The following is a 27,632-nucleotide window of genomic DNA, read 5'->3' as shown; positions in this document are numbered from 1 at the left end:
CAAAGGGACAGATTTATTAAACAGTGCTAAGTTATAGGACACATTACACGTCACTTGAATGGGCAGTAAAGTGCTGTAAGGCTTGGCACCATTAAGTAAATAAGGCTCATACTCCCTCAAGGTTTATTCTTTTACAGCCGGTCTATTTATATATTTATTTATCAAATGCTTTACCAGGAAATAATTCATTGAGTGTTGGCTCTTGTTTTGAAGTATGTCCTGGGCACAGAGTTTGGTGACAATATCTGGTTACATTAAATGAACAGAAGTAATGCATTCACTTTACAGACATTTCAAGGACAGTTAGGGATACTATACGATTATGGGTGTATGTAACACTTATAGACCAGGTTCAAATTTGTATTAGAGGTAGGATGGGCCTGCAATGTGTTATGTTAGAAGACTTTACCCAACCCAGTAACCGGGTGGCAAACTGCTGACACCCTTTGGCTACCACCAAAGGTTGTCCTTTAAGGGGCTGAGCTTCAGCCTTTGTCATCTTTAGAAGCAACGCCACAAAGGTACTATTGGATCCCACACGCAAGCACCAGTGGGTTCCACTGTCAGGGCTACATGCAGGATATACCTGTATTTAGTAGGGAAGTAAACTTCAGGCCACAACATTAAAAACATGCCCAGATAATCTTACAAAGTTGATCTCAAACACTTATACCTGTGTGAATTTTTAATGGCATTAATTGCTTAGTTTTAACCTATAAACATCTTGCATAATGATGTTGAGGGAGCATCACAGTATCTAGAACTTGGGTGGCATGGCAACATGCTGTTAATACTCTAGTCTATACTTTGTGTTGAAGGGATTGTGACCTTGGCTCCAAGATCCATGATCATGGGTGGATTGAGGCCATGTGATTTCTAGATTACCAGTCAGATGATTGGAGCCGCAGTGCATGTGCATGCCAGAATGATGCCACAGGGTTAAACATATCATCATCATCAGTTTGGCCCTACTTGCGATAGTCACAAACCCGTATCACACTCCGTTCACTGTACTATTCAGATCCAAGGATACGACTTTCCACTTCCACCAGCATTTTCTTCACGTGTAAAGAAAGTGAATTCTTCTCGGCTTTCCCACGGACCACCTGCTTCTCAGTGACGGGAAATGACAAGTCACCAAAGTAAGTGGGAAACTAGAAGCGGAAGTAGGCGGGCTTGTGCTTGGACATGGGTAAAGCGCTGCAGAGTAGCTGAACTTGTTGATGATTTTATGGTTGTGAATTACTGCTTCAACAATGCAATAAAAATAGCCCAAGAAGAATTAATCTGTCAAGCTATTACGAATAAACAGCAGACCTATACACCATTCCCCTTTCAAGCAGCAGACGGATTAAAGCACTTCTGATAAAAGAAAATAGATTATCTGTTGTAATGTCTGGGTAGCTGGTCAAAGCTATAATATATATATATATATATATGCTGTTAATACTCTCTCTCTCTCTCTCTCTCTCTCTCTCTCTCTCTCTCTCTCTCTCTCTCTCTCTCTCTCTCTCTCTCTCTCTCATATATATATATATATATATATATATATATATATATATATATATATATATATATATATATATATAAAATACACACACCTCTCTCCCTATCACTATTTGCTAAGCTCCCACTCCTATTATCTGCGAGACCCATCGGAAAATGCACCTTTTTAAAGACGGTCTAGGACGTTTTGGTCGCGGTCGTTTTGCCGTGACCAAATCTCCGCCAGAGTTTCGCTGCAAGTAACCTTGCCGCAGGGATCCTCTGCCGATGGCCGCATAACCGCTAAGGTAAGTCACTACACCTTAGCCCTTACCCTAAAAACCCCTAATCTTAACCCCCTAATACGAACGCGACCTCCCACCTTAAAAATCTTAAATCCTTTACACTAAGACCCCTAAAGTTAAACCCTTACCCTAACCGCTATAACCCCTAAAGTTAAACCCTTACCGCTTTAACTGTGATGGTAGGGGGTAACCAGGCTCTCTAAGGTTTAAGCCCGTTTGGTTACCCCTGATCCGTGTGTTGGGGTTCAAGAAGAGTCAGCTCTTGAACCCAGTAACTGTACATGTGAATAATGTATTGTGCGACACAGATTTTGTGTGTTTTTGCTTTTCCAGGGATGCTAGCAAGCAGGGATTGCTAGGGTATGAGTTTCAAGGGGGGGGGGGGGGGTTTGCGGAGAAAGTGTTGTCAGAATGTGTCTAGGTAATTGGGGTCCAGAGTTGCTGGTTCCCGTAAAAATGTACCCAGGAATTAGTTCTGATTCCCGGGTACATGTAGGCACATTGTCCCGGCAATATCTCCCTTTGAAAATGCTTGCGCGACGTTCCCTGGTTCAGCACAGCCCAGAAAGGTAAATGGTGCAAAGGGATGCAAAGTGTTCCTGTAACTATAAGGGGACCCTAGGATAAGGGGGGTACCCAGTTACTGCCCAGGTCACCCAGAACCTTTATAGGGGTTCATGGGTTCTCCAACCATAGATGAGATTGTGAGGTGACTCTTAGTCTCCCGTCCAAGTCACTCAAACAGTGTGTGGGGAATGTAGGCTAATAGAAAATAAAGTGCAGCTTTTTATTCTATTCCCCCATACCCAGAGACTTAGGACTCAGAAAGTATATTTTATTAACATTGTGTTTTAAACATAAGATATACTGTTGTGCACAGTAATGAGCTGGAACTTTCAGAACCAATGTTCCGACAGGCCATCAGGGCTACCAAGTTGGTGCCAGTAAGTCTGGAGAACATCAGAGTTGAAAGCCACCAGAGGATGCCTGAGGTGTGAAGAACATTTGGGCAGGAGGGAAGGGCTCAAATACCCACGTCCTGGGATGAATGGAAGTCGTCCGGATTACCATTTGCCCCACCAGACTTGGAGAAGCCTAACCCAGCTGGTGGCATCTGAATAGCAAGGTAATAGGTGGCAATCTTGCGCATGTCCCTTGGCAGATTCAGAATCTCCGCTTGCCCGGCTTCACAGGACCGGCATCGCTCTGATTGGCTGGAAGGAAAGTTCCCACGCTGTGATTGGCTATAGTATTTTGTGAATGGACTCCAAACTACTATAAGAAACCCCTGAGCCAATCAAACGAGAGATTCTCAGCGCCAGAAGTCAAGCGGGAGTTTTGAAATGACAGAAGGATGCTCTTGCGTGAATAGCAGAGCACCGGCTTCAGAAAAAGTTACCCGGAAAGACCAGCTTTTAGGGACCAAGTTCTCAAAAACGAACGTAGCGGTCATGGTTGGGATTGTAAACAGATTTTAGTTCCAGGACGTTTGGAGCTAAGTCCCGGTCAACAAAAACCTCTATTTTAGCGTGCACAGCAGCTAGAAAGGTGTAGCTTTTTACCCCAGTTCCCAAGCAAGTGTGTCTTTTCTTATGTAGTTTGTGTATCATCGTGTGTATGCCTTTCATGCGAATAAATCACAATTTATTTCACTTTACCTGTTTTGCTCAATGTATGATCCTGGTAAAAATGTGTAAATACCTGGCCTCCCGTGACAATAACCCCTAACCTAACCACTAAAACCCCTAAAGTTAAACCCTTACCCTAATCATGAAAACTCCTAAAGTTAACCCCCTACCCTAAAACTAACCTTACTGTAAAAGGGGCCAGCAGCAGCTGAGGGTCCCCCCACGGCCAAACACCGGCGGGGAATTGGTCGTGGCGAGACATCCGCGACCATATGTCCCATTCCGTTTACGTTAAGGGTCAATACAAATGCTTCTTTAATTACACACATCAAGTGCATCCTCTTCCCTTTAATCCATGTTGTATTTGCAAGTCTCTCTAGCAACCACTTGGTCCAGATTTATACCTCCTGCACGAATAATAAAGATCCATAGTAATTAACAGGCAACTTTTAAATCCGGTTGGTGACTGCACTCTAACCAACCCTTACTAATGAGGAAGACACTTTGAATGCATCATTTTTCTGCTGTCTCCCTGAAACTAATTCCCCCATCCCAATGAAAGGCAAAAGGTAGTAAATATAAACCTCCTGTATCTTCATTTTACAGGGAAATCCCCGAAAGAAGCTGTCGACATTGGCCAGTAAGGGTGACTGCAGATGGTAGTGAACTCCCTCATTTGCCAATTTACCTCAAGCCATTCCAGAAAATCTGCTATTTCTTGACCTATTAGACGAGTATTCTGCACTGCTATTGGATAGTGCATGTGGGCCATGCTCAGCCAATCAGCGATGATAACATTGATCTGTTTTTGTCTTGACTTAAAAGCTGAAGCCATCTTCCAGATCCAACTTTCCAGCATCCCATCCACCTAAAAACCATGTAAACGAAGGAACACTGTTAACCACAGGAAAATACAATATGTATATCTTTATTTATATTGCGCCATTAATGTACATAGCGCTTCACAGCAGTAATACACGTGACAATCATATAAATAACAAATACTGTATAGATAACACATAAAGGGAATAAGTGTTCAGACATAAAAGTAACATTTAGGAAGAGGAGTCCCTGCCCGAAAAGCTTACACTCTAATTGGTAGGTAGGAAGAACGTACAGAGACAGTAGGAGGGCGTTCTGGTAAGTGCATCTACAGGGGGCCAAGGTTAATGTATGAGGTGTTAATTATCACAATGGAGCTACTCATATGCTTCGTTAAGCAGGTGTGTTTTGAGGTATGTCTTAAAGGTGGAGAGAGAGGGTGCTAGTCGGATAATACGGGGAAGGGCAGTCCATGAGAAAGGTTTAAGGCGGGAGAGGGCTTTAGATACAAAAGGGGTAGAGAGAAGATATCCTTTAGCAGAACGCAAGAGTCGGGATGGTGTATAGCGAGAAATTAGGGCTGAGATGTAATGAGGAGCAGAAGAGTGTAAAGCTTTAAAAATGAGGAGGAGAATTAAGTGTGTGATACGGGATTTGATAGGAAGCCAGGAGAGGGATTTCAGCAGGGGAGACGCTGAGACAGATTTCATAAATAGTAGTGATTCCTGCAGCAGAATTTAGGATAGATTGAAGGGGAGACAGGTGAGATGCAGGAGGTCCAGACAGCAGGAAGTTACAGTAGTCGAGACGGGAGACAATGAGGGTCTATGTCAGAGTTTTTGCAGTCGAGCAACAGAGGAAAAGGCGTATCTTGGTAATATTGCAGAGGAAAAAACGACATGTTTTAGATACCTTTTGAATGTGAGAAGAGAATGTGAGGGAGGAGTCGAGTGTGACCCCTAGGCAGCGTGCTTGGGCAACTGGGTGAATGATCGTACTTCCAACAGTAATGTTGACGTAGGTAGAAGGGCCAGGTTTGGGAGGAAGTATGAGGAGCTCTGTTTTTGCGATATTAAGTTTGTCGGCGGAGGGCCATCCAGGATGATATAGCAGAGAGACATTCAGAAACTTTAGTCTGTGCAGCAGGTGTAGGGTCAGGGGTAGAAAAGTAAATTTTTGTGTCATCAGCATAGAGGTGATATTTGAACCCAAGAGATGTGATTAAGTCACCTAGAGAAAGTGTGTACAGAGAAAAGAGAAGAGGTCCCAGAACAGAGGCCTGGGGTACCCCCACAGAGAGATCGATAGAGGAGGAGGTGTTAGCAGAAGAGACACTGAAAGTACGATGGGAGAGGTAAGAGGAGATCCAGGATAGAGCTTTGTTATGAATGCCAAGAGCATGGAGAATGTGAAGAAGAGGGTGGTCCACAGTATCAAATGCTGCAGAGAGGTAGAGTAATATGAGCAAAGTGTAATGACCTCTAACATTGGCAGCATGGAGGTCATTAGTTATTTTAGTGAAGGTTGTTTCAGTGAAGTGAGCAGTGCAGAAGCCTGATTGTAGAGGGTCTAGGAGAGAATAGGTGTTGAGAAAATGGAGCAAGTGAGAGAATATAAGACGTTCAAGGAGTTTAGAGGCAAAAGGTAGGAGGGAGACAGGACGATAGTTGGAAAGACAGGTAGGGTCATGAATTTCCGATGGTGGCCCATCCAGTACCGAATGCTGTAAGCACTTCTAAACTGTTCTTCTGAAGTCGTAATGCAGTAACTTTATTGTGTTTATACTTTGAAATCGGTCGCGGCCGTCTTGCCGTGACCAAGTCTCCACCAGCGTTTGGCCGCTGAGGGACCGTACATCTCTGCCGTAATATGGTAAGTTTATTTAAGGGATTTTAGTGATTAGTGGGTTAAGGATTGGGGTTTTAGGGTAAGGGGCTTGGGGTAGGGGTTTACGATAAGGGGCAAAGGATAAGGGGATAAGTTTTTTAGGGTAGGGGGTAGCGTTCATATTGGGGTTTAAGACGAGGGTAAGGTTTGGGGCTTACCTTGGTGGTGAACTGGCCGGTGGAGAGATGTCCCAGCAGCGAGGTAACGGCTAAACACCAGCAGAGATTTGGTTGGGGCAAAACATTTGTGACCAACTGTTCTAGACAGTGTGTTTTTTACAAGCAGTAGTGAGATTTATTTTTTACATTTTTTGCAGAAGTGTGCAAACCTTTGCCCCCTTTTTTTGCCATACATTTTCAATGTTGGCCCCAAAAATGTTTTTGCCGAGCATTAAAAGTCTAGGCCCTTTTTTTTTTTATATATATAAACTAAAATTCTGATAAAAAAATTGGGGAAAATGTATGAGCAATGTGCCAGCGTGTGCAAATTTGACAAAATCCACCCTTCTCTACCTAGCAGAGTTGACCATTTTCAAGGTCAGAAATGTCAATCTGATCTATTTTGTTGGGCAGGTGTTGCAATATGGTCCAGGGACCAATTCGATCAAGCGCAGTATTGGTTAGAAGGGGGATTCAGGAGGATATTTATAAATGGGTGCTAAGAGCTAAGGCATCTTAGAGTTAATTCACTTCAATTGGCCAAAATAAGTCTTAAGGCTTAGTACCACATGGTAAAAATGGCCCCTAGTCTTAAGTCAGATACTGCTGGGGTAGTCTGCAAATTCAGAAAGGCTGGGTTGTCTGCAAATTCAGAAAGTCCTGACCATTTGATTGACGATCCTAAGGAATTATACAGTAGCTAATGGGACATAAACACAGAGATGAAACGGAATAATAGATTCAACTTGATGTACATACCGACCATCCATGAATTATCATTACGAGAGGAAGTGAAGTATTAAAAGAGCATTTGTCTAGAGTTTCTGGTTGAAAAGACAGAATCTGACATAAATCTTCGTCTCTTGCCTCTTCATATAGTTTAAACTTGGTCTCTGAGGCCTGTTGATCTTTCTGTATCCTTATTCCGTGGCGATATTCTTCTGTAGCCCCTGCAATGCAGTCAGTGTATGGTTACGGTATCGTTACAAAAAAAAAACCCGTTATTAATCCATATCCTACAGCACGTACAAATATCACTTGTGAGCACATTCATATCTCAGACAGGTCTGCAGCCCTGATTCTCCACATTATCCCTTGGCATACAGTGCTTCCACTGCAGCCAGGGATTCTGGGTAATGACATGCAAATGAGCACACAGTATCGTCTCTTGCTTCAAATCCATTTTAACATGGATCCCTATGAGCTTATGCCTGCCGTATTACACAGCTTTTGCGCATAGCCTGGGTTAAAGAAGTACATACAAACTCTACTCAGAAACAACTATTTCGACCTTTCGGGTCTCAGCGGTGTGAGGAACGTTACACTGGCTTTGCCATATGAAGCTGGGAAAGGGTTCAACCGCACATTATATAAGTTATGGTGGGTAAAAATGTGACAAAAACCCTCCACCATACAGTGTACAGCAAATAAAAATATAATTTGTGAGCACATTCACATGTCTCATACAGGTCTGCAGCGCTGTGTGTCTTTATATGGAGTAGCATATTTGTTTTTGGTCAAAGCCAGTGATGTGCGTACCTGTGGCATGAGGTCGCGAACCTTACGTAATTGGCTCTTTTTTTTAGTTGTACGATAAAGCCATGGCATATTCAGGGTTTGCATACGATTCCCCAAGCGTTACGTCGGTATGCATTGCAATTTCATTTAATATGCCAATTTGTGACATTCTATATAAAAAAAAAAACCCCCACAAGATTTGCTTATATCCGACACTATAAAAAGGACGCGCAGATCCTGTGTCTCTCACTCTCCGGCGATATTTCACTGGAAGCCTATTAATCTGGCGACATTATTAGGCCCGGAGAAACATTTGATCAGGAAACGGAATTATATATATATTTGTAAACGCTTACAATTTCGTGAATGCATTTGCCGGTTTCACACATCCCTACTATCCCAATAGCTGTGATAGCTTATTCTCTGTGCTGGACAAGATTTTACTCCCCTTCATTTGAACGGAGCTGAAGACTTGTCCGGCACAGGGAAGAGGACTTCACAGCATATTTAAAAGGGACCAGTAGGGAAAAGTGCAGATCACAACATTTGCTCTACACAGTCTAAAAAACGGCACAGGTTAAATATAGGAGACAGTGACCATTGCCGTTGTGCACTCATTTTTCTAACCATCTCTCGTGAAGACAAGATCAAATAATAATGCTCAGGTTTGTTTGCAAATATTCCATCTATTCCATATCTGTTACATAGTAGCTGAAGTTTGCTGCATTGGCTGATCAAGCTAATACTGCGCAAGTCAAGCTGCTTAAATCCATCCGTTCCCTCTCTGCAGTTCCCCCTTGTTCACGTTTTAAGCTCTTTTATAAACTCGATCAATCCTGGGGGGAGATTATTTATTTATAGTTCCCATTTGGAAATAAACGGTTGTCGTCCATCTTCCCTATCCAAGATAAAGCTAATTCCGTCATTCAAATGCACAGCTGTTGGCCTCGCACTCTTAAAACGAACTGGTGAGGCTTCATATTGTTAGCACACACTGCACGGGTTACGTGAGCAAGCAGACACAACTCGGCGTGCACTGTTGCTGACATAGCTTTGCACTGATTCATTATATTTATGTTATTTCAAATGGTTACTTAATATATCAGTCCAGGTGAACAGCAGGTTATTTGGTATTGTATAGTAGGCGCTCGAGCGATCCTTGTACTGATCCGAGGTGACGGGGAGGCGTGTCCGTGATGTCACGAGGCTGGTTCAATGTCAATTGGTCGGTCCCATCACCATGTACATTTGTGATATATATATATACTAGCTGAGAGACCCGGCGTTGCCCGGGATGTAAATGCGTAATAGGTAGTATTATTTATAAATCGTGGAACAATAGGTGACTGTTTGTTGTAAAGGTTGGATAATAATATTGAAAAGAAAGATGGAAGAAAATGTAATACGATGTTGTATAAAAATGGTTTATTGTAACCACACCACAGTACAATGTATATTTTGGTGGCATAAGTGATGTAAAAATCTGAGTCGTGTGTCCTGCTAGGGTGTGAGGCGGCAGGTGGCGCGTGGGTTGTGAGTGCTGTGTGCGAGTGGGGGTCCTGCTAGGGTGTGAGGCGGCGGGTGGCGCGTGGGTTGTGAGTGCTGTGTGCGAGTGGGGGTCCTGCTAGGGTGTGAGGCGGCGGGTGGTGCGTGGGTTGTGAGTGCTGTCTGTGAGTGGGGGTCCTGCAAGGGTGTGAGGCGGCGGCTGGCGCGTGGGTTGTGAGTGCTGTCTGTGAGTGGGGGTCCTGCTAGGGTGTGAGGCGGTGGGTCAGTGATGTCGGTGCGTAGGGGCGGGAGGCAGCATGTGTGTGTGGCGGCAGGTATGTGTCGAGTGTGGCGGGTGTCTGTTGAGTGCGTGCGGTGGGAAGGGGGGGGAGGCGGTGGGAAGGGGGGGTGGAGGGGAGGTGAAGGGGGGGGTGGAGGGGAGGTGAAGGTGGGGGGTTGGAGGGGAGGTGAAGGGGGGGGAGTGGAAGGGAGGTGAAGGGGGGGGGTGGAAGGGAGGTGAAGGGGGGGTGGAAGGGAGGTGAAGGGGGGGGTGGAGGGGAGGTGAAGGGGGGGGGTGGAGGGGAGGTGGAGGGGGGGAGGTAAATGGGGAGGTGAAGGGGGGTGGAAGGGAGAAGTGGAGTGAGGGGAGGTGAAAGGGGGTGATGGGAGGTGATGGGGGGTGAGGGGAGGTGAAGGCCGCTCACTCACCCGTCCGGCAGGTCCCACGTGGATCTGAGGCGGGAGGCAGCGTGTTGTGGCCGCTCTCCCGCTGTGTCCCGGGCGCTCGCTCGCTCCCCCGCTGACTGTAGCGGCGCCGGGGGGGGGGGGGGTATCGGGGAGACACTGACACTGGAGGGGAGGGGGGGGGGGTGGAGGGGAGGTGAAGGGGGGGTGGAGGGGAGGTGAAGGCCGCTCACTCACCCATCCGGCAGGTCCCACGTGGATCTGAGGCGGGAGGCAGCGTGTTGTGGCCGCTCCCCCGCTGTGTCCCGGGCGCCGCCATCTTGGGCACTCGGCGCCGCGAGGCAGCCTGCCTGGCCACTGGCTGTTCCCCCGCCGGGGAGGGGTGAGTTGTAGCGCCGGGGAGGGGGGGGCATGTATATGTGTGGGGGGGGGAGAGGTGGGAGATATAGAGGGGGGGTCTCGCACGGCCGCTGACACTGGGTGGGGGGGGGGGGGGCGCTGAAGGGGTAATAATAGTGTGTGTGTCCCGCTGACTGTAGCGGCGCCGGGGGAGGGGGGGGTCGGGGTGAAAGCGCGGGAGACACGGGGAGAGGAGGAGGTGCGCGCGGGTGCTGCTAACACTGTGAGCCCCGCTAATGTATGTAACAGTGTGTGTGTGTGTGTGTGTCACTGTGTGTGTGTGTCACTGTGTGTGTGTCTGTCACTGTGTGTGTGTCCCTGTGTGTGTGTGGGTGTGTGTCCCCCCTGTGTGTGTGTGTCCCTGTGTTCCCTGTGTGTGTGTGTGTGTGTCCCTGTGTTCCCTGTGTGTGTGTGTGTGTGTCCCTGTGTGTGTGTGTGTCCCTGTGTGTCCTTTGGCCCGTCACTCCGCCTCAGGCCAATGAGAGGTGTGCGGGGGCGGGCGGGCCAAGGGACCAATGAGATTTCCCCTAGGGACACCGGACATCCAGGCAAACATACAGTGCTTTCACTAATATAGTATAAGATCACTGTGTATATACACACACACTCGATGATCCACATTTACAAAGCAGCCTTCAGCCATGACACCATCCGGCACTGAGAGACATTTCCCGGCCTATTTCAAGAGGCGAACCACGCGAGTGATTTTTTAAATATTTTTTGTAGCATATCATTAAAGCAGGGGGTCTGCGGAGCTACACCTCATTAATTTCAGGTTTGGGGACCCCCTGCTTCCTGAGATACCTCCGGTGGGGTGCCGGTAGCCACTGCACTCGGCTAGCAGGGATCACGTAATGGCGGCTTTTCAAAACACCTGCACACTGCGGGCCAATAGGAAGCCGTGACATCATAAGAGGCGGCTTCCTATTTTCTCACATGACACAGGAAGCTTTAAGAAGCAGATGGATACCGGCACCCCCTATGGAGGGAAGTATCTCGGGAAGCAGGGGGTCCCTGGAGCTGAACTGAATGGGGTTCAGCTTCGGGGAGCCCCTGCATTAATCCTATGTTTAAATGGCTAGCTCCTTTAAGTCAATGGGTTGTAAGGTGTCTTATGGCAGATGGCTGCCTTGGTAATATGGGTTTAAGACTTTCACATATACAGGTAATCTGTATTAAACACACTACACAAGCACACACCTTTAAGCATTAGTGTGAGTCCAATATGCCAATGCCAATTTCAGTCAATTTGTTCCCTGTGACAGTCACTTTTTTTAACCAATTAATTTGAAATTGAAGTTGATTTTACACATTTGCACAAGGTGACTTTGAAAGCCCTCTCTTATTGGCTGTAAAACCAATGATACAATTCTATCAATCTTGAAGCCGTAATAAATAAATGGTGCATAATAATGTACTTGCCAGGATAAAAAAAGGTTTGCTATTGCGCTTGAATTGACCACAGGTGTAACTAGCGCCAAAGACATTTAGAACGCCGGTTATTTAAGGCAGCACACGGCACAGAGGTGACACCCGGCAAAGGCCAAAATAGATTCACTGCTGCCTTCGTTTATAATCAAGCGCGACTTGGCCTCTGTTTTAAATAACCACCGCTTAACGTTGTTCCTTAGGTTAGGGGGGCTCAACGCCAGTCCTCATTACCCCCCCCCCCCGCACCACCAAACAGGTCAGTTTTTAAGGATATCCCAGCTTCAGCACAGACGGCTCAATCAGAGGCTCAGTATTCAGAGGTTCTCTGAGACAGCGTGCACTCGGCAGTACTCCGGCTGAAAGACTATATGTGCAGCTAAGAGTCCAAATTAGGAAACCATTTTTTTGGCTTTATTTTAAAGTGCCGTCAAACAGGCCGCACTGTTTAATGTATATTTGTGGCTAGCACTGGGTTCTTGCATTGAGATAGGAAACAACAGGAGAGCGCAATGGATTTGTGCAAATTACTTTCATTGAGAAAATCCAATTTTTTGGCAATTAAAGTCGTTTTCATAAGTCTGTTGTGCCCCCCTCTTACGTCCTCACTCATGTGTTGCCTTATTGCAGGGGTGCTCAACTCCAGTCCTCAAGCCCCCCAACAGGTCAGGTTTTCAGCATATCGCAGCTTCAGCACCGGTGGCTCAGGGGCTCAGTCGAAGGCACGGCTGTGGGGTTATCTAATCGGAAGCTGCATCGTCACCTCACCATGATGTCACAGCTTTCTATTGGTTACCAATGTGAGGATCACCCCAATGGCCATATTGTGTCTACTGGGCAAGAATTATTGTAAGGGGATTTCCGTATATAATATCTCCTGAGTAAGGGGGGGCCCATAGCTTGGAGTGTCGCAGGTCACCTCCTGACCTGGGGACCCCATCTTTGAAATAAGGCTAACAAATAATATTGATGTAAAATAAAACCTCCAGTAACAAGGAATGCTACTTTAACTGTCTAAATGGTATATAGATTCAAACATTATACTGTAGACTAAGGAATGGTGTCAAATGAAAAAAATCAATTAATGTTCTTTCGGAAGGTCACCTAGGTTGATAATTAATTAGTGAGAATAAGCTGTTAATAGGTGTTAATTGGAATGAGGAATGAGCAAAATCCCAGTTTGAAGCTATTATCCAATATTTTCCTCACAGTAAACATGTTGTCAGCCTTGGAAAGATTAATCTCTGAAAAGCACACATTGTTCTTCCATTGCTCTAGAACCATATTGATCTTACAAAACATTCCCCCAAATTGTATAGTCAATTGGCGTGAGCTGTTCTGCATACCTGTCACGCACCTTTCTTTACCCTTAAATGCCTCATTCATCAAGCTCTCTATAGTAAATACGCAGGAGGAAACCTTTCCAAAAGCCGGTTCTCTTGTAATTGACCGAACACTGTTTTGACAAGCAACTTTGTTTTTTTAAATACTATAAGGGTTTTGTCTACGATTTGTAATGTTTCAGAACTCAGAAAGGAGTAACAGCTTTTCAAATCTGAAAGGTCGTTACCTTGCAGAATTCACAGTAGAGGCCATATTTAAGTGCTCCTCACAAAAATGGCAATATTTTTCCAAAATGAAAAAAAATTCATGGATAATTTGATACTGAGGAATGAAAAATAAAAGGCAGTTTGTTAAAAAAGAAACCTTTTCTGAGTTAGTTTAACCCCTTCACTGCCAGAGAGGGGCACAATGCACTGACTCTTACAATTAGGGTTGCCAGGTGGCTTCCCCCAAAATACCAGACATAATGGGGAAAGGTGCGACGCACTCGATACACACGCCTCACCGCTCCATGCTGTTTCCTTCTCTCCTTGGCTGCAGACTCCTGACGTCCTCCTGATTGGCTGCTGATGGGTAGTGCAGCTAATCAGCATAGAGGAAGCTGCCCAGCCCCTTAGAAACAGCCCTGCTCTCTCTCTGCTCAGGGAATCCTGCGGCCCCCCAAGCCGGTCAGGTCACTATGTCCAAAGAAGTAATACCGGGCACATACATGTCTAGTATCACCTCTAATGTTTTTACTGGACAGTGTCCAAATACAGGACAGTCCGGTTCAATACTGGACACCTGGCAACGCTACGTTACAATTGTGTTAAGGACACACCACTCCTAGTTTTATGATTTGGGCCTAAATGAAACAAAAGCCTTTTAAAACTGAAGGCCAGCAAGCGTTGTCGTCTTAGGGCCGTTCTATAGTGCGGCCGCGTGCTATGCCGTGCGCGCGCATGGCAGATATAGATGGCTGAGGTTAGTAAGCCCTTCTATACAAGGGCCGCGCGCGCGCACGGCGGGGAGCCAACAGACAGCGGCGAAGACGGGGGAAATCATTTTTCCTGTGTGTGTGTGTGTGTGTGTGTGTGTGTGTGTGTGTGTGTGTGTGTGTGTGTGTGTGTGTGTGTGTGTGTGTGTGTGTGTGTGTGTGTGTGTGTGTGTATATATATATATTATTGCACAACTAAAAAATAAAAATATTAAACTTTTTTTTTTTGTCTTTAAAAAATCTTATTTAGGACTTCCTTCACTCATAAACCCCTGCACACCATATACTCACACATATACACACACACATACACAGTACCTGTAGCTCCCGGCTGTATAACAGGGAAAAGCATGCGGCACGTGCATGCGCGTTCGCACAGGCACGCACGGCCGCATGCAGTATAGAACGGGCCTTAAGCACAGGATTAGTTTCTCCTGCAAGTAGACACGGTACCCACTGCTGTATGTTTTCAATGTCTTTTCAAACAGGGATTGGCTCACTCGGACAGAAAATAGGTATAAAGACGTGGTTGTGAAATCTGAGGACACGGGAGCACAGCAAGAGGAAAGCATTTATAGCTCTAGACAGTTGCAGGGTTGTAAAATAGCCGCAAATAGAAAACAGGCCAGCAGAACGGATTTGCATTGTCTAAAATGATACCGACGTTGGGTCTGAGCATGTCAACATCTTCTATCTCCTATCTCAGCAAAGGTAATTGGTGCGGAGTGGCACTGCCAATGCCCAAAGTATTCTTGCTATTGTGACTATAAAGGTTCCCTTAAAGAACCTGCCCCCATACATCAAGCTGAATTTTATATATTCTATTATAATATATACTGTATATATATTTTTTTATGAACCCAGCTGCAGAGAAGCAGAGCAGGAGACCGACTGCCGATGGAGGGGATCCCCCATGGAGTCAGAGGAAAGTGGTACCACACCGCATGTCTTTGTGAAGATGAAGTAAAGGCAAACTGCTTACATTTTAATACATGAGTTCCAACGAGATACCGGTACCCGTCCGCCTTTACTAATGAGTGTGAATCGCTGTGGTCATTTTAACCTCCCTGGTCAAAGCTTGAGCAACTGACATCTCCCGAATTCAACTACAGAATTTAAAATGTGTGGGATTGCGCAAAACCGCAGCCCCACGATTTAGCAATATGTTGTATAACATCTCAGCCCTAATTTCTCGTTATGCACCATCCAGACTCTTGCGTTCTTCTCAAGGATGTCTTCTTTCTACCCCCTTTGTATCTAAAGCCCTCTCCCGCCTTAAATCTTTTTCACTGACTGCCCCACACCTCTGGAATGCCCTTCCCCTCAGTACCCGACTAGCACCCTCTCTATCCACCTTTAAGACCCACCTTAAGACACACTTGCTTAAAGAAGCATATGAGTAGCACCGTGGATATTCTGAACACATGATACATAAAGCTTGGCCCCCTGCAGACGCACTTACCAGAACTCCCTCCTACTGTCTCTGTACGTTCTCCCTACCTACCAATTAGACTGTAAGCTCCTCGGGGCAGGGACTCCTCTTCCGAAATGTTACTTTTATTTCTAAAGCACTTATTCCCATGATCTGTTATTTATATTATCTGTTATTTATTTGATTACCCCATGTATTACTACTGTGAAGCGCTATGTACATTAATGGCGCTATATAAATAAAGACATACAATACAATGTCTTCGTGTGTGCTATTGTAACTCTGAGCTTCCTATTCAATATCATATAAAGCCACTTCCTTGTGCTTGGGAAGCGTTGAGCAGAAGTTAATTGAATAGGATTAAAATCTTCTCACAATGAAGAGATTTTGTAGCATATTAAGATAGAGAACATTGTTGAAGCAAGAGTGGAGTGCGGATGAAATCCCCCCCAGCCAGTATTTGTACCTTGTATTTGTATCACTCTTCAACTCCGATTTACAAAGCTCTGCTTAAGGTTAACGCGTCCCCACAAAGTTAATTACAGGAAAAACAACAGCCGTTCTATAGGTCCATAGCAATGCTTAACTGTGGCATTACATACATGGGCTGCCACTTTCTCCTTATGTGCACTAAAAGATAGTGCTACGTGGAAATATTATTAAAACAGAGTGCTTGGAAATAGTGGTTTGTCTTTTTAGCAAACTGCTACAGTATACCTGTGCTAATCTCTATACAAGAAATGGTGGTATGTACCCTGTTATCAAACAAGAACACCACAGGGTACACAAAATGCACCTAGTATTCACAAACAGTTAATGCAGTTGATGTGGTCTACTTAGATTTAGCAAAGGCTTTTGATACGGTTCCACACGAGGTTGGTGTGCACTGGAAACGTGGGCAGGTAAATGGCAGATGAGGTTTAATACAGATAAATGTAAGGTTATGCATTTGGGAAGCAAGAATAAAAAGGCGACTTAAAAATTAAATGGAGATATATTGGGGGAATTCTTGATGGAGAAGGATTTAGGAGTGCTTGTAGACAGCAGGCTTAGCAATAGTGCCCAAAGTCATGCAGTAGCTGCAACGGCAAACAAGATCTTATCTTGCATTAAACGGGCAATGGATGGAAGGGAAGTAAACATAATTATGCCCCTTTACAAGGCACTAGTAAGACCACACCTTGAATATGGAGTACAATTTTGGGCACCAATCCTAAGAAAAGACATTATGGAACTAGAGAGGGTGCAGAGAAAAGCCACCAAATTAATAAAGGGGATGGACAATCTAACTTATGAGGAGAGGCTAGCTAAATTAGATTTGTTTACATTAGAAAAGAGGCATCTAAGAGGGGATATGATAACTATATACAAATATATTCAGGGACAGTACAAGGAGCTTTCAAAAGAACTATGTATTCATCCCTAGGGCAGTACAAAGGACTCAGGGTCATCCCTTAAGGTTGGAGAACAGGAGATTTCACCAGCAACAAAGGAAAGGGTTCTTTACAGTAAGAAAAAATGAGTATATAGCACATGGCCAAAGAGAGATGGGTCAAGGTAGAGATAACAAAATTACTTTATTAGAACATACAAGATAAAAACGGAGGTCAAAAAAGCTCTCCTACGCGTTTCGTGCGGGTGCACACTTTATAAAGGAGCCAGGTTTTGTTTGGAAAAAGCTGTCCTTTTAAAGCACTGCTGATTCGGTGGCCTCGCGCCAAAAACGCAGTGACATCATGACACCCTGACGCTCCGCGCATGCGCACGGACCACACACCAGCTGTGAGACTGCAAAGTGGATAAACCGACACTATTATGTCCTTTACAGTAAGGGCAGTTACTGTGTGGAATTCGTTACCCATGGCGACTGTGATGGCAGATACAAATGATTTATTTAATAAAAAGGTTGAACATCTTTTTAGATGGGAAAGGTATACAGGGATATACCAAATAAGTAAACATGGGAAGGATGTTGATCCAGGGAGTAATTCGATTGCCAATTCTTGGAGCGAGGAAGGAATGTATTTTTCCCCTTATGAGATCATTGGATGATATAACACTGGGGTTTTGGTTTGCCTTCCTCTCGATCAATAAGTAAGTATAGATATAGGATAACGTATCTGTTGTCTAAAATTAGCATAGGTTGAACTTGATGGACGTACGTCTTTTTTCAACCTCATCTACTATGTAATTATGTTGCACCTTTTCTATTGGACGCTGGTCTGAGCCCTAATCTTAGCCACCATTTTGTGTCCAGTTGGAACATATTCCACATGAAAGATGATGGTAAAAATGTATTACAATGAAATTAAAAACAGCCAAAGGCTTACTCACATAAACCAGGCTGTGTTAAAACAGCTGACAACGTGCCGTCCGCAGCTTGATACAATCAGGTATGGCAGGCTTCTGGGATGATGGCGTTTTTGTTATTTGCAAACCCTGAAGTGGCGTCTAGCTCTATGCAGTTGCTCTGCGAGATCCGCCCCCTCTATTTGTTATTGCTTTCTCTATCTCAGCTTGAGGTGGCCAGCACTGCACACTGTGCTCTGCTCTCCTCTCTGAGTAACTGCCGTCAGCCCACGCGCAGCTCAGTGACATCACACTATGGCGTCTCTCCTGGTCTTTCTGCTCCTGACGACCGTGTCAGTTCTAGCTCCTCCCTCTCCATATGCGTTTCGTGACGCAATGTGGTCACTTCATCAGTGGATCAATAGAAAAAGCGTGCCGGGACTCTTAATATTGTAACCAAGTTAGGTTGTCTGAAAACTGTTAGAACTGTAACCCCTCTGTCCCTCAGACTATAGGACCTGTCGCTGAGGTGGGGGCCTGAGCCCTATGGATCTATGTATAGGGTTACAGTGTGTGATACATGTGGTGTGGGTAGGGTGACCACCCGTCCCCCTTTTGCCGGTACAGTCCCGGTTTTTCGGGAGCTGTACCGCTTTTCTGTGTGTACCGGAAATGTCCCGGATATTCCTCAATGTGTCCCCGTTTTTTTTTTTTATTGCCGGCGGTGCGCGAGTAATTAGCTGCGGTGCACTGTGCGCTGTGCGCGAGTCTGTGGCGGCGGCGCGGAGGAGGAGACTGCAGCAGCCCCGCTGGTAAGTATTTTTTTTTTTTAATGCCTCCCCCCCCCTGGCAGTTTCCTACCTTGTTGGCCAATCCCCAGCGTCCCGGCATTAAGCCCCGCCCCCGGCATCATCCTTCACCAAGGACCGGCATGTGGAATGGATGGAAGGAAGGGTGCCTGGGGGCGGGGCTTCCGCTTCCTGCGGCAGAGCACACGTGGTGTGTGTCTCTGCCCACGGCTCCTGGCTCTTCTGCGCGGTGTCTCCCCCCCTCTGCCCGCCCGGGGGGATAGGAGGTGAGTTTTTGATCCTTTGCCTCCTGTCCTGGCGCTCCCTTCCCCCCCTGTCCCCTTGGTTCGGGAGATGGGCGCGGGGGCTGGCAGTGGTGGCTGCGCGGTGTTCCCCCATTCTGCCCCGGGAGCCCGTGGCTGCCCGCCGGGGGAGGGGGGGCGGCAGTTTACCTTTGCGTCCCGGCGCTCCTATCCACCCCCCCCCCTTGGTGCGGGAGATGGGCGCGGGGGTGGGTGCAGGGGGAGGCGGAGAGCCACCTGCTCGTGGCTGCCTCTGTCTGTACGCCAGTGTGTGTGTGTGTACCAGTGTGTGTGTGTACCTGTGTGTGTGTGTGTGTACCAGTGTGTGTGTGTGTGTACACGTGTGTGTGTGTGTGTGTACCAGTGTGTGTGTGTGTGTACCAGTGTGTGTGTGTGTGTACCAGTGTGTGTGTGTACCAGTGTGTGTGTGTGTGTGTGTGTGTGTGTGTGTGTGTGTACCAGTGTGTGTGTGTACCAGTGTGTGTGTGTGTGTGTACCAGTGTGTGTGTGTACCAGTGTGTGTGTGTACCAGTGTGTGTGTATACCTGTGTGTGTGTGTGTGTGTACCAGTGTGTGTGTGTACCAGTGTGTGTGTGTGTGTACCAGTGTGTGTGTGTGTGTGTGTGTGTACCAGTGTGTGTGTGTGTGTGTGTACCAGTGTGTGTGTACCAGTGTGTGTGTGTACCAGTGTGTGTTTGTACCAGTGTGTGTATGTGTGTGTGTACCAGTGTGTGTGTACCAGTGTGTGTGTACCAGTGTGTGTGTACCAGTGTGTGTGTACCAGTGTGTGTGTGTGTGTACCAGTGTGTGTGTGTGTACCAGTGTGTGTGTGTGTACCAGTGTGTGTGTGTGTACCAGTGTGTGTGTGTACCAGTGTGTGTGTGTACCAGTGTGTGTGTGTACCAGTGTGTGTGTACCAGTGTGTGTGTACCAGTGTGTGTGTGTGTGTACCAGTGTGTGTGTGTGTGTGTGTGTCCCTCTCCCTCTCTGTCCCTCTCCCTCTCTGTCCCTCTCCCTCTCTGTCCCTCTCCCTCTCTGTCCCTCTCCCTCTCTGTCCCTCTCCCTCTCTGTCCCTCTCTGTCTCTGTCCCTCTCTGTCCCTCTCCCTCTCTGTCCCTCTCCCTCTCTGTCCCTCTCCCTCTCTGTCCCTCTCCCTCTCTGTCCCTCTCCCTCTCTGTCCCTCTCCCTCTCCGTTCCTCTCCCTCTCCGTCCCTCTCCGTCCCTCTCCCTCTCCGTCCCTCTCCGTCCCTCTCCGTCCCTCTCCCTCTCCGTCCCTCTCCGTCCCTCTCCCTCTCCGTCCCTCTCCCTCTCTCTGTCCCTCTCCCTCTCTCTGTCCCTCTCCCTCTCTCTGTCCCTCTCCCTCTCTCTGTCCCTCTCCCTCTCTCTGTCCCTCTCCCTCTCTCTGTCCCTCTCCCTCTCTGTCCCTCTCCCTCTCTGTCCTCTCACCCTCTCTGTCCTCTCACCCTCTCTGTCCTCTCACCCTCTCTGTCCTCTCACCCTCTCTGTCCTCTCACCCTCTCTGTCCTCTCACCCTCTCTCTCTCTGTGTCACCCTCTCTCTCTCTGTGTCACCCTCTCTCTCTCTGTGTCACCCTCTCTCTCTCTGTGTCACCCTCTCTCTCTCTGTGTCACCCTCTCTCTCTCTGTGTCACCCTCTCTCTCTCTGTGTCACCCTCTCTCTCTCTGTGTCACCCTCTCTCTCTCTGTGTCACCCTCTCTCTCTCTCTGTGTCACCCTCTCCCTCTCTCTGTCCCTCTCTGTCTCTCTCACCCACTCTCTGTCTCTCTCACCCACTCTCTGTCTCTCTCACCCACTCTCTGTCTCTCTCACCCACTCTCTGTCTCTCTCACCCACTCTCTGTCTCTCTCACCCACTCTCTGTCTCTCTCACCCACTCTCTGTCTCTCTCACCCACTCTCTGTCTCTCTCACCCACTCTCTGTCTCTCTCACCCACTCTCTGTCTCTCTCACCCTCTCTCTCTGTCTCTCTCACCCTCTCTCTCTGTCTCTCTCACCCTCTCTCTCTCTCTGTCTCTCTCACCCTCTCTCTCTCTCTCTGTCTCTCTCACCCTCTCTCTCTCTCTCTGTCTCTCTCACCCTCTCTCTCTCTCTCTGTCTCTCTCACCCTCTCTCTCTCTCTCTGTCTCTCTCACCCTCTCTCTCTCTGTCTCTCTCACCCTCCCTGTCTTATCTTAACTGCCGTATACCTACACCGAAGTAACCTACCCTTCTTTCTTCCTGATCTGACTCAAGTTTCACACGGGAGACCTCGGAAGACAGGTAAGGAACACCTCCCCTCCAGTATAATACCTTGAGGGACTGCGGATCAGGTAAGATCCCAGGCGGGATTGCTGCTTTAGAAATTGTGAAGAGGCGGCGTCCTGACACTGGTTAAGGGGTTCAGAATCATTCACATCTGGTTTTTTTTTGTTCGATTAGTGAGGTCAACACACACACACACACAACTATGTAACAAGGACTAATGGTAGTAAGTATAAGTGTACTACAATAAATAAACTGTTAAGTAAAAAAAAAAATGTCCCGGTTTTTCATTTTCAAAATCTGGTCACCCTAGGTGTGGGGCCAGAGCAACTGGACACAGCACAACTGTAGTAGTGAATTATAATGGGTTTATATATATATATATATATATATATATATATATATATATATATATATATATATATATATATATATATATATATATATATATATATATATATCTATATCTATATATATATATATATATATATATATATATATATTTACATGTTTTATACAACCTGACACTGTTACCCTTAACTGCAGGATCACCGTATACACCATTACACATTTATATTAAACAGTACATTAGTATCACTGCGCAAATGAGTTACAGAGTCTGTCACTGTCAGGTTCCCCAGTCCTGGGGGTACTGGCCTGTATATTAGGGGTGCTGGCACACCCATTGGAGCTCATTAGATAGTTTGTGTATTGCAGGCCTGTGCTTCACAAAGGAACTCCGGTACCAGTATGGCTGCAGGCTATATCCTCTGTGGTGTAGCTCATACACTCACAACCAGCTGGGCTCCCTTGTGCAGTGGTCTCTATCTACTTTGCTCTGCGTAGTCTCGTCCTGACCTGCTGGGCTCTGCTACATGCGCTGGTTCATCTATGCAGCGCTGCCCCCAAACAGCTCCCCAAACTCCACCGGGGTCCTGCAGGAACTGACTCACTCTGTCATGACTGCCACCCTCTTAACAACCTCTTTAACTCCCAGTCCTTTCATCTTCACCAGCCTTCCTACTGGCTTACCACAGTCACATGTCCTATAGAGAGAAACCTGCTAGGGGGCAGTCAGTCTGTGTTGCTTGTAGACACAATGGGGTTAAATAACTTCCTTATGTATTGTGCCTTTTTCTGACACCACTTCTTAGAATGTGAATTCTTTCAGAAGTGGATCAACAGAGAACATACTGTAATCAGGTAAATGTATTCCATTGTGGCCTGAGTAACACTGTGGTTGTTTATTTTGCTCCAATATATATTTTTTTGTCTCGAGCATTACCTTTCTTCTTAGAAGAGTAATTACCTGCATGTAAGAAGCATTATGATTAATGACCCCCCCCAGAGTCAGATATCAATGATTACTGGAGATAGGATAATCCTGTCTAGATTGAAGACCAATTGGTAAAGATGTACAGAGCTTTCATAATGTCTGGAAACCACTTTCTTGGTTAAAATACCCCTTTACTGCTGGATAGAACTGGAATACATTGCAGAACAATGTGCTTTAAATCCCACAGGAATGGATAATATATCCGTAAACCATCTCAAACCAGTGCGGTGTTCAAGTGTGATACCTTCTTCATGCTTTTAATAGCCTCTGCCTCAAATATGTGGTCTCTAAGGCCTGTGCCTATGCACAAGACCTTTTCAAAGGCAACAAAATGTAATTTGTACTTTCACTACCGGACAGGGGCAGGCAAGAAGCCGAAGGAGAAGTCAATGTCTTGGCAGAAAAAGTAGCAAAGAAACGGTGCCACTTAAGAAACATCTGTTCAAGCCCGAAGTTTAGCCTACAAACGATACCAAATCCTGACAAATAGTAGCACACTTTTATCACTTCTGTAAGTAGCAGAGATGTGGCAGAGAAAGATGTGAGAAGTGACTGCCGTATATTGCATGTGACAACAGATGTAAGATGGAACTCTTGGGAACTAGGCAAGAGCAACGTGCTGAGTAGGGATTCAAATGCAGATCACACAAATCAGATTAGATTAGCAGATAGGAGAATTGCATCCAAGATATTATAGATGACCTAGCAGGAGAAAAAGAAGTGTATACAGAACAATATGGACGAGATCTTAAGATAATGATGAATTGTTAATGTATGGATTGGCTTCCTCTGGGATCTTAGATGTCTCTGGTGATACTGTATTATTATTGAACACAGGTCTACCGCTACAAGAGAAAAACGAAAGAAGAGAGCACCATCGATGACTGGAGTCAGGAGGGGATCCAAATAACAAATTCTTTATTGGAGTAAAAGCACAGGAAACACCTGAATTTGTAATTTGGACCCCTCCTGACTCCAGTCATCGATGGTGCTCTCTTCTTTCGTTTTTCCCTGGATCTATCAGCAGTAGCACATCATCCATCACAAGAGGTGTCCGTGAGTACTGGGCTATTAGCCCCATTAGCCCCCAATGAAATTGTTCGTGGTGAGTCTCTCATTCACTTTCAATTTTCAAGGATAAGGCTTGATACCTTTCATAAGGTTTTACTCACTTTATGGCATACACCTCTCTATGTTTTGGGACACAATGATGTTATTTGAGCAGGGTATTTGAGCATTCTTACAAACTTTCTTGCTACCGCTACAAGAGGCCAGTATCTTAACCTATTAGCTCTGTTATTACAGAGGAGCTAGGTATGGCTCAACCAGGCTGAGATAATCAGCGTAAAATGCATAACTACAAAAAAAAATTGCTGCCAGAGAAGTTAAACAGATTTTAAAAAACCCTACGAGGAAATATAAAAGGTCAAATATAGAACAATATGAAGGTTAAAGGGTTGGCACTTTTACTGGTGTTTTGGTTCTAACCAATTTTCTTTTGCCAGATTTCAATTGGTTTTGGTATGGTGATGGGGGGGGGGGAGGGGGGAAGTGTGAGCTGAGCACAGTGAAACTTCTTTGTCTTTGGTCGCTGTTTGGTCACAGATATTGTATTTGTGATGGTGATATTTTTAATTAAAATTCAAAACACAATGTCAGTGGCAAAACGCAAAGAAGTTTGACTTAGAACGCGTGTTCTCGGCACACACCTGTTTTAGCTATTTGCACTTCTATAGTTATACTAACTGTCTCTGTGTGTGTGTGTGTGTGTATGTCTGTGCATGTGCGCATGTGCGCATTCACGCATCTCTGGTACCTCTTTGTGTGTGCCTCTGTGTGTGCCTCTGTTTCCTCTGTGTGTGTGCCCCTGTTTCCTCTGTGTGTGTACCTCTGTGGTGTGTTCCTCTGTGTGTGTGCCTCTGTTTTCTCTGTGTGTGTGCCTCTGGTACCTCTGTGGTGTGTTCCTCTGTGTGTGCCTCTGTTTCATCTGTGTGTGTGCCTCTGTTTCCTCTGTGTGTGTACCTCTGTGGTGTGTTCCTCTGTGTGTGTGCCTCTGTTTCCTCTGTGTGTGTGCCTGTGGTACCTTTGTGGTGTGTTCCTCTGTGTGTGCCACTGTTTCCTCTGTGTGTGTGTGCCTCTGGTACCTCTGTGGTGTGTTCCTCTGTCTGTGTGCCTCTGTTTCCTCTGTGTGTGTGCCTCTGGTACCTCTGTGGTGTGTTCCTCTGTGTGTGTGCCTCTGTTTCCTCTGTGTGTGTGTGCCTCTGGTACCTCTTTGGTGTGTTCCTCTGTGTGTGTACCTCTGTTTCCTCTGTGTGTGTGCCTCTGGTACCTCTGTGGTGTGTTCCTCTGTGTGTGTGCCTCTGGTACCTCTGTGTGTGGCCTTTGGTGCCTCTGTGTGTGTGGCTCTGTGTTTGCCCCTCTGGTACCTATGTCTCCCAAGCTGGGTTGTTGCTGCTCCTGCGCATGAGTGGAGTGCCGAGGCTGTGGCGCATGTATTCCGAGCCTGTGTCTCTCTGTGTGTGTGTGTGTGTGTGTGTGTGTGTGTGTGTGTGTGCGCGCGCGCGCCTCGGAGGCCTCAGGATGTGTTCACCTCTGGTACCTCTGTGTGTGTACCTCTGTGTGTGTGCCTCTGGTACCTCTGTATGTGTGCCTCTGGTACCTCTGTGTGTGTGCCTCTGGTACCTCTGTGGCATAGTGTTTTTTTGCGCATGCGTGATGGCACACGCCTATTAGTACCGTGATGTCACTTGCGTTACGGTTTTTGTTACACGACAAGGATTTTTTCCCATGAAAACCCTGTAGGCGCCAGCAAAGACGTTCACTTCAAAACTGAGTGACATGGGAGGTAATGTCTCTACACCCTGAGTTGTAGCTGTAGGGTCCTCAGGGTTTAAGTGCATATTGGAAGTTGCCCCTCCCCTGATGACCCAGTCTCCTTTGGTGATGGAATCCCAGATGTCACAGGAGAAGTCTGCAGTTACCCCTTGCAGCTGCACTGGAGAAGGTAGGGACCCATGGGGAGCTTTGAAGCCATGGGAAGGGGGATAAACCCAAAATCTGAGGCAGAAACAAGGTTTTGTTATGTTCCTGGCTCAGATTCGGGCCCTTAGATCCGAGCGGTCTTCGGTTTAACACGGATCTATGGAGGCTGGGAGGGCGGGGAATCAGATTTCGAGCCTGCAAACCTGGCATCTTTACTCATTGTGTAAATAAGACTTCCAATTTGATTAAAATCATTTGCAAAACGATAAGGTTAACTCGGATGATAAAGATTTCCAAAGGGTAACATTTGGAAGAAAATTATATTAAAGATTCTGCCAATATTAAAATGCATTTCTAAGCAAATGGCAGGTTCACAGCAGTTTAACAAACGCAAGGATACACTTTTCCAACCAACTATAATGGCTTTCCCGATTAGGGTTGCCAGGTGTCCAGTATTCAACAGGACTGTCTTGTGTTTGGACACTGTCCAGTAAATAATTAGATGTAATACTGGACATGTATGTGTCTGGTGTTCTCTCTCTGGACAGTGACCTGACTGACTTGGGGGGCCGCGGGATTTCCCCGTGCAGGGCTGTTCCCAGGGGGCAGGGCAGCTTCCTCCATCCTTATTGGCTGCTGCTCGGTAATGCAGCCAATCAGTAGGAGCTGTCAGGAGCCTGGGGGTTGGGCCAAGGAGAGGAGGAAACAGCATGGAACGGAGAGGGAGAGGGAGGGTGTGTGTGTCGAGTGCGTTGCATCTTTCACTATTGTGTCCAGTATTTTTGAAGAAGCCACCTGGCAACCATAGTCCCTCACACATGTTCACATTGAATTTGCAGGACTGAAACCCATAAAAAAAGACTAGTATACTATATACGTCCAGTCAAGCAAAGGGCTGAGGATTGATGGAAAATATTGATTGTTCGCTACATTCTTACATCTTTAGAGCCTCTAGCAGTTTCAAAGCATTATCTCCCCTGACATGTAACAAGCTAGTTATAGATATGAAACCACTTAATCCTCTTCATTTGATTTACAGGACATTCTTGATGTTAGACACAATTATAGCTACTTGCTAAAGCTAAACAAGCAAGTATGAAGCCGTAAAAAGCTGCTCGGTTCTTAACCCGATTTTGATCTGAATTATGCTCATTTAATATAATCTGAAGACCGCTAAATTATTTTCCGAAATTACATGAAATATTCCCATAAAATAGTTGCTAAAGAAAAGCATATTATTTATTGAAGGGGTTATGGTATAACTTGCAACAAGCTTTTTTTCCCCCCCTTATAGGAATCATAAAAACAAATTGATAAAACTTAATAAAATGTTCCATTTTATATTATTTAATAGTGCGTTCTAACATTGCTCACATAACTATGTTTTGTTGTCCTCTGAATGTTACATGAAATGTAAATCTAGACTAACATGTCAGATTAAATTCAGTGGAAATCTCACGAAAGACCAGACGATTACACCAGGATCGCAAGCACCAGACCGAACGAAGGAGTTAAATAAATGAGTTTATTTCAGCTGGAACCATAATGCACAAAACAAGTTTAAATTCACCAAGCAGGGGGTTACAGGGGGAAACTGTAGCTTTCTAGGGTATGTGTGCTGCTGTAGTTAACCCAGGATGTCTTCCACAGTCCTTCCATCTCAGAGTATCCCAGTGATAGCCACTCGCTGCAGGTTCAAATCTCCCGCTAGTCACTGAGACTTGCTGTGAACCTCAGAATAATCTGTGAGGCTCTAATTGGCGTCGGTTTTCATACTTTCCCGGCCCCCCTCTAAAACCATAGAAGACAGGGCACTGACCAATCAGTGAAAGGGATTGTTGTCGCTGGCCAATCGGAGAGCGAGGGCCCGTCTGAGATGGATCAATCAAGGCCGTGGGAGGTGACGGTGCTATAGGACAGCCCACAGAGGCAGGCTTAAGGAGAATGGGAAATTCAAACTGACCAATGGGAATCAAGCCGGCGGGGCTAGGATCCAGGCCTCGTGCCCAGTTTCAACCTGATACCGCAGAGATATACGTCTCGGGGTCTGGGATGAACAATGGCTCTGCTTTTGAAGGACATGTTAGAAAGCAAAAAAAGGAATCAGGAAGTGGGCACACACAAA

General features: G+C 46.1%; 1 protein-coding gene across 1 annotated transcript in view; it reads right to left on the bottom strand.

The window, feature by feature from the left end:
• Positions 1-27,632, bottom strand: part of LIPC (lipase C, hepatic type) — a 79,330-nt gene that overhangs the window by 25,924 nt on the left and 25,774 nt on the right. Inside the window, exons 3-4 of the mRNA XM_075575795.1 lie at positions 7,045-7,235; positions 4,107-4,286 (exon numbers count right to left, since the gene is read on the bottom strand). Coding sequence (XP_075431910.1) covers positions 4,107-4,286; positions 7,045-7,235 — 371 coding nt within the window. The remainder of the gene's footprint in view (positions 1-4,106; positions 4,287-7,044; positions 7,236-27,632) is intronic.

The sequence above is a fragment of the Ascaphus truei genome, chromosome 18 (assembly GCF_040206685.1).
Source record: "Ascaphus truei isolate aAscTru1 chromosome 18, aAscTru1.hap1, whole genome shotgun sequence".
In the NCBI taxonomy this organism is placed as follows: domain Eukaryota; kingdom Metazoa; phylum Chordata; class Amphibia; order Anura; family Ascaphidae; genus Ascaphus; species Ascaphus truei.
The sequence above is the reverse complement of the archived record's forward strand: the minus strand, read 5'-3'. Positions and strand labels throughout refer to the sequence as shown.